Here is a 7569-nt window from a genome sequence, read left to right on the forward strand (position 1 = left end):
ATTGATTTCCACCCTCCTGGCATTATTTGTCAATTCTGCCGAGAGAGCAGGGATTGGGAAACCGTCGGAGGGGACGATTTAAAAACAATCACTTCTCTCTCCGCAGGCATCTCCAGGTCAACCAGGTAGGCGGTGTGCTGCACATGGTAGCAGACCCGCGGAGGAGGGAGACCCACTCCTTAATTTCCCCGGGACTGCACCTCCGTCCCGCCAGCTGTGGGTTAGCTTTATGCCTGCCTCCTGCAACATGTTCACGGGCCAGGCCCACGAGGCCCCAGGCATAACCTTAGACAGACACTTTATTGGTATATATATATTTAAAAGTAGAGCTCTAAGAGGGAACCCCCCTGCATCCCATAGGCAGCAGAAAACAGTAATGTATGGTTCCTACACATTCTGCTGAGGCATCTAAACGATGCAAACATAAGGCCTGGGTGGGGGGGGAGGTATTAGAAGTGGAGGTGTGGTAGGAGGAGAAAGCAAGGTCTTCAGAACTGCTTTCTCATCGACAGACTCTGAACGGCTCTCTCCTGGCAGAGTCAGAGGCCAGGAGAGTCCATGGTCCTGTGTGGAAATGTGCAACCTGTGCGCCTGGGTACAGTTTAAGAAGACACAGTGAATGCAGGGTCATGACCCAAGAAGAGGAAGGAAAGGTGTTTCCATGGCAACATGGGTTAAGGATGGGTTGGGAAGTTTAGGCGGTTCTTTGGGTACAGACGGCTCTGTTCCACGCTTTATGGAACCACGCGAACATGGACACGGTGCCAGGCATTGCTGAGGACGCCTCGCAGGTTCCAGATGGGGGCCACGGTGTCTGGCTGCACGTTGTAACTGTCATCCACAGCTTTACAGATGATGCTCAATTCCTTTTGCTCTGCTGGCACCCGAGCTTTCAACTGCCATATCCGCCAAGCCCAGGCCTTCCTGGGGCTTTGTTCCTCTCCCTCTAGCGCAGCTTCCTGCCAGGTGAGTCCACCATCGACGGACACATCCACCCGAATCACGGCCCGACCACCGCCGCTCCATGCGTAGCCCCTGATCGTCACCTCTCCCGACTCTACAGTCGCCCCATCTCGAGGCTGTGTGATAGCCGACTGGATGGGTAGTTCCTGAATGGATGGGGCCAGATCAAAGTCTACCGTGTCCCAGTCCACCGACGGAGAGAAGCCTTTGTAATCCCGCCTCTGCCAGTGGCTGTGACTTTCCTCGGCCTCCACACTCACTCTGCCCAGCCACTTGACGTTGCGGGCACCCACCACACCAGGAACCACCACCCGTACGGGGAAACCGTGGTCACGAGGCAGGGGCTCACCATTCATTTCATACGCCAGGAGGACCTCAGCTTCAGGGTCCATGGCCCGAGCCAGAGGGATAGATGCTCCATAGGCAGTCCCCGTGGGGTCCGAGTCAAGTCCCTCAAAGCAGACATGGGCCTCCGTTTCCCGGACTCGGTGACCAGCCTGGGCTAACACATCACAGAGTCGCGCCCCAGCCCAGCGAGCCGTGCTGATAGCTCCCGTCCGCCACTCCAGACCTTTCACTTCCTTAACCTTGCTCATCTCAGAGCGCCGGTTGCCAGCACACTGCAGAGTGACGGTGATTTCATGTTTAGGAAACTTATACAAATCAGCCAAGGACAGGGACAGCGACTGACCTCCAGGCGCCCCTACTATGTGCAAGCGGTAGGTGTCTGGGTCCACGTTAGGTACAGGCAGATGGTTCCGGGTGAAAAAAATAGGGTTTGGTGTGATGTAGTTCTCTGTTAGCAGTTCAGGAGGAGGCTCTGCATTGAAGGGGCGCTGGCTATTAATCCTCAGGGCTGGGTGACGGGCAGGGTCATTAGCATAAGGATCAGAGGCCTCCAAGGTGGGCGGTGACATGTTCTCTTCAGGGTTCAGGTCCCCAATCTTATACTCAGCCAGTAACTCACGTACGTGGGGTTGGTTGTGAAAAGCATAGAGGGACCAGAAGGGCTCTAGGGGACCCCCAGCTGCTAGTATCAGTTTTGATGGTCCTCCTGGATGTAGTTCCACAAATTTTGTGACATCAAAGACCTCAGAGCCTAGAGTGACCCAGACTCCAGTTTCGGGGCTGTTGTGGGACCTCACTTCCTCTTTAGTGTACATCCGTGGTGATTCCTGAGCAGCCTACAGGTAAGGGAGGGAAAAGCAAAAGGAACCACATATTAAATCACTCTAGGTCATTCTGACCCATCCACCCATAGTCTTAGACTGGGAAATTACAGGAACAGTATGTCTGTAGTGCATGAAGACAGAGCGCCATGGGGAAGCCCAGGTCAGATCCCTCTGCGCTTTCCTGCCTACCTTGCAACGACGGTCGTGATAGGCCAGCACTGCACCAAGGCCTAGCAGGGTCCCCATGACTTTCCATCTCTGGGTTCTCGAGTTATCATCAGCAAAGGTGAGGCTGCGGTGCTGGGGTTTAAATGAATCATGTGCGGAGCATGCTGGGATGCAGAGCCTCGAGGGGGTTGTCTTGACTCTGGAAGAAAGGGATCTTTAGTAGCACAAGTCCTGCGAAAGCACCATCGAAGGTCTGTGGCTGCCTCTCCCTCATTAGTCACCAGCTTTCAGTTGGAGTTTAGTTTCTTCCGGATGGGTAGGACCAGGGAAATACAGCTTTCTCCTTCCTCCAGGGCCATTTCTGTACTGTCCTATCTTCCCGATAAGATAAAGATCTGCCAGATAAGGTAATTATGAGCTGGTCTAGGAAATAAGTAACGGGACGGGATAACCTACCTGAGGGCCTGTGGGAGTCCTACCACCACAGCTCTGTACAGCCGCAACAGCATTATTGCTCTCCCTCCCGACCGCAGACCTACGGGAAGAAGATTCCAGGTTTCAAAACGAGAAAACCCCCGAGAGGGGACATTTGAGAGACCCGAGAATTCGGGGTCCAAATGGGTTCTTGGAGTAAACTTGGAGCACTTCAGTGGTAGGCTGTGCTGAAGAGGCAGAAGGGAACGGGGGTGGGGGTGGGGGTGGGAGGGGGGGGGGGGTGGAGTGGGGATGAGGAGGTACAGAGGCTTCCAGAGAGAACAATGCCCCAGGCCAAGGAATGAAAGGACAGATGCAGGTTTGCCAATTAAAAAAAAAAAAAAAAAAGACACTGGGTATTGAACCCAAGGCCTTGAGAATGTTACACTAGTAGTGCTCTACCACTGAGCTATCCTCCCAGCCCCCAGTTTGTAGTAATTATCTCTAAAGTGAGACTGATTAAAAACAGAGACAAGGCCGGGCAGTGGTGGCGCACGCCTGTAATCCCAGCACTCGGGAGGCAGAGCCAGGCGGATCTCTGTGAGTTCGAGGCCAACCTGGGCTAGAGAGTGAGTTCCAGGAAAGGTGCAAAGCTACACAGGGAAACCCTGTCTTGAGGGTAGTGGCAACCTAATGGGGTAGAGGAGTTCAAATTCTAGAAGCAAACTGCCTTGGGTATATACAACCAGGCCTCGCCATTAACCGGCTCCCGGGGCAACACAGTAGGCCTCCCTGAAAATGTATCCTCATCTCTACCCAGAGGACCTGATACCAAGAGTAAACAAGCAATAACATTCACTCAGGCCTTCCCAGTTCTCTCCCTCCGCCCCTCTAAAACAAATACCCCATCTGGGAACTGAACCCCAACCAGTGTCTCCACCCTAGCCTATAGTGATCTCAGCGAACCGGGAGAGAAGTCAACAGCCAGGGTGTCAGGGAATGGGCTGGAGGAGGAAGCTAATTTTTCTGCTCTCTGTCTTGCAACAGTGTCTCCCTCACAACCCAGTGCCTCTCTGACCCTCGAGAGGAGTAGTATGAGGCTGCTGGTTGCTGAGATGCTAGGGGTGAGTTGTTACCGACAGGGAGGAGAGGAAGAAGGGGATAGGTACCTATTCCACCTCTCTTTACCTCTGGGCCACGGGGTCCCGCACTCTTCAGCCATCTACCCTCAATTCCAGCAGCCCGGTTTTACCAGCTTGGTCCCGGGCTTGGGAGGGGTGGCCTGCTAAATACCGAAATACCACTCTATGGCGCCAGCTCCTAACTCCCCGGCACACTTTAGGTAAGGGAGGGTGTGTCTGTCCAGGATCGGGACAGAAACGCAGTCGGCGACCCCAGGAGCGCCCAGACACCGTATAAGGAGGTACTGGTCCTTCTGCTGCTCCTAGGGTTTGGGGCTTCACTGACCGCCTTGGCCCTCCCGATCGCAGTCCCCCTTACCCGGCTCGATGTCGGCAGCGGAACAATTTCACCGGCCCGGTGCGGGGCGAGGGCTCCCCGCGGGCGGGGCGGGGCGGGGCGGGGCCTGGGCGTGACGCGCGCGGCTTGTGCAGGCGTCCTCACGCCCCTCGCCCGCGCCGCTGTCATTGGCCCCTCGCTCGGCCGCGGCTCCTGACGAGGACTGGCAGCTGTCACGGGTCGCCGGACGCGAGCGGGGCGGAGCGTGGCGGAGCGTGGCGGGCTCCCGGCTGGTGCAGGCCTGCCTCCCCCTCCCGGGGACAGCGGACACACACCGGTGATGACCAGGCAGCGGAAGGTGACCGGGGCTCCGAAGGTGGCCGCGAGCATGGGGACCAAAGCTAGTTCCCCGCTACCCGCAGAGGCATCCGGGCCCTGCGGGTATGTCCCGGGCCTCAGCCGTTGTTTATAGGGTTGCGACTGTCGAGCCCCGCTTCTGTTTTAGGGCCAAGAATAACGGAAGAAACGACGCCTTAAAATAGTGGCTCCAGGGGCTGGAGAGATGGCTCGGAGGTTAAGAGAACCGACTGCTCTTCCAGAGGTCCTGAGTTCAATTCCCAGCAACCTCATGGTGGCTCACAACCATCTGCAATGAGATCTGGCACCTTCTTCTGTATCCACAATAAATAAATAAATCTTTAAAAAAAGGGGGGGGGGCTCCAGGTTGGGGATTTAGCTCAGTGGTAGAGTGCTTGCCTAGCAAGCGCAAGGCCCTGGGTTTGATCCTCAGCTAAGTAATAATAATAATAATGGCTCCAAGACTCCCAGAGTGAAATTCTGAATGCAAAACCAACGACACTGAAAATCCATCTTCTGTTTGAGATAAGGTCTCACTAGGTAGTGCTGGCTGGCCTGGAACTGATTTTGTCGATCAGGTTGGCTCAGAATTCATAGATCCTTCTGCCTCTTAAAGTCGTGCGCCACAATGCCCGGTCCTTAAAACCATCTTCTAAATTTTGCGTAGTGAGGGGGAAAAAAAAAAAGCCGGGCGTGGTGGCGCACGCCCTTAGTCCCAGCTCTCCAGAGCAGAAGAAGCGGATCTGAGTGCGAGGCCAGCCCCGTCTACAGAGCGAGTTCCGGGACAGCCAAGGCTGTTGTTACACAGAGAAACCCTGTCTTGAAAAACCAAACAAACCAAACACAAACATCCACTTTAACAAGAAAAATGGCAGTTTAACTAAAGTCTCGTATATCAAAGTAAAGGACACTAATAGAATAAATTCGCTGTTACTCTTAACCAGTTACTGGAGACTGAAAATGGGACACTTAGCCCGCGCTTCGGGAACAAACATTCTTAGACTGCCCTCTAGAGATCAGAGGGTTGAGCTACAGTCGCATCGATTTAAAGCAAAACATTCAGGAAGATCATTTTTTCCTTTAGTTCGCCAACAGAATTTTGGCGAGGAATCCAGGACCCCGAGCAGGGAGTGCACTCAAGAAGAGGGGAAGGCAGGGTGAAAAGGTGATATTGACTCTGAAGTTTTTGGAATGGGAAGGTTTCCAGCCTTTGTGTAGAACATCCTAATGATTGTTGAAGTTTCAGTGGTGTGCCCAGCACAACGGAGGCGGAGGCCAACCTGAACTCTACCGGAAGACCCTGTCAAACAAATAAATTCTACTTGGTATGGTTTCTTCCCCATCTGCTAACACCACCCAGTCTTATTTTATCTAGCTAGCATCTCCTGTAGCTCAGATGGGCCTCAAACTCCCAAGTGCTGGATGACAGGTGTGTACCACACACCCGGCTCAAACTTCACACTCTTCTTCACAGATGGAGAAACTGAAGCAGAGTGCTAACCTGACCAAGGCCGGTAGCTGGTGAATGAAGAGAAATGGCCTGTAAAATAAGGGCTGCCTCACACCAGTCCCCTGAACATTCTAACTTAAAATTCCTTTTTTTTTTTTTCTTTTTCTGAGACAGGGTTTCTTTGTGTAGCTTTGTACCTTTCCTGGAACTGGCTTTGGAGACCAGGCCAGCCTCGAACTCACAGAGATGGTGGGATTAAAGGTGTGCGCCACCGCCTGGTCTTAAAATTCTTGTATACCCAGTCTCTTATGTTTCATTTGCTTTCTGTGTGTCAGTTCCTTTTAGACCATGACAGACAGAAGGACTTCAAGCAGAAATAAGAAACAGATCCAGAGCTGGGCGGTGGTGGTGCACGCCTTTAAATCCCAGCACTCGGGAGGCAGAGGCAGGCAGATCTCTTGAGTTCAAGGCCAGCCTGGTCTACAGATCGAGATCCAGGACAGCCAGATATACACAGAGAAACCGTCTTGAAACAAACAAAACCCAAAAACAAACAAGAAACCAAAACAGATCCAGGCAAATTTGTTTTTGTTGTTGTGGTGGTGAAGCCTCTTGATCTAAGTTAATTCAATAATTTTTTTCTTCCTTTTTGGAGATTAGGTCTTGACAAACTAATATTTAGGCTCCCTTCAAACTCACAATCTTACAACAGGCCGGTGTCACCATACCCAGCTTGTCTTTAAGCTTCTGTGTGCGTATTTTTCCTGCAGTTTGCATGTGCACTGTGTGTGTACCTGGTGCCTATGGAGGCCAGAAGATATCAGGTCCCCTGGAACTGGAGTTGTGGCTGGTTGTGAGCCACCATGTGGGCGCTGGTTATTGAACCCAGGTCCTCTGCAAGAGCAGCAAGTACTTTAAACCACTGAGCATCTTCCCAGTATATTTTTTCTTTTTCTTTTTTTAATGGGCATTGGTGTTTTGCTGTTGGAGCCCACTAGACTTGCTAGTGGCTGTACCCAGCAGGACTGCGTAAGAGGTTGATTGGACCACAGGCCTGGGTCCCAGGTGTTTGTAAGGGTCTAACCAGCAAGGGGGAGGTCTTTTGCTCCACCCCTTGGCATTGTTATAAATAGGCCTTTGGAATACAGTTCTGGGCTGGTGGATGAGGATCCAGGCCCTCTGGAGTCTATCTTGTGTTCTGTTTTTCTCCCCACTACTTCTGAGTCTCTTCTCCCTCATTGCCTGGGGTAATGGTGGGGGCTGGTTCAAACTGGAGTTACAGACATATGAGCTGCCATGTGGGTTCTGGAAACTGAATCCAGGTCCCCTGGAAGAGCATCCATTGCTCTTAACTGCTGGGCCATCTCTTCAGCGCCCTCTTTTTTCTTTTGAATCTTTAGGTTATGGATCCAATTCAGAAACTAATATACAAATGAGTCCTAGGAAAATGCAAAAAAAATTTGCATAGTGCTTCCAACAGTCCAGTTATGCCAACCCTCTTTCTGTCTCAATGGTTCAAGAGATCCACAGACCACACCACTGTACACAAAAAGATAAGTCACATTTGGTAAGTTATCTATGTCTTTG

General features: G+C 52.3%; 1 protein-coding gene across 1 annotated transcript; it reads right to left on the reverse strand.

Annotated features, from left to right (window-relative positions):
* Nucleotides 1-291: 291 nt before the first annotated feature.
* Suox (sulfite oxidase) lies at nucleotides 292-4296 on the reverse strand. The gene is made up of 4 exons (XM_036170198.1): nucleotides 4218-4296; nucleotides 2760-2838; nucleotides 2325-2502; nucleotides 292-2147 (listed from the first exon to the last, which is right to left on the reverse strand). The coding sequence occupies exons 2-4, from the start codon at nucleotides 2810-2812 to the stop codon at nucleotides 735-737; spliced, it is 1644 nt and encodes a 547-aa protein (XP_036026091.1). The 5' UTR covers nucleotides 2813-2838; nucleotides 4218-4296; the 3' UTR covers nucleotides 292-734.
* Nucleotides 4297-7569: the final 3273 nt, after the last annotated feature.

Source organism: Onychomys torridus, chromosome 20, assembly GCF_903995425.1.
Source record: "Onychomys torridus chromosome 20, mOncTor1.1, whole genome shotgun sequence".
Classification (NCBI taxonomy): domain Eukaryota; kingdom Metazoa; phylum Chordata; class Mammalia; order Rodentia; family Cricetidae; genus Onychomys; species Onychomys torridus.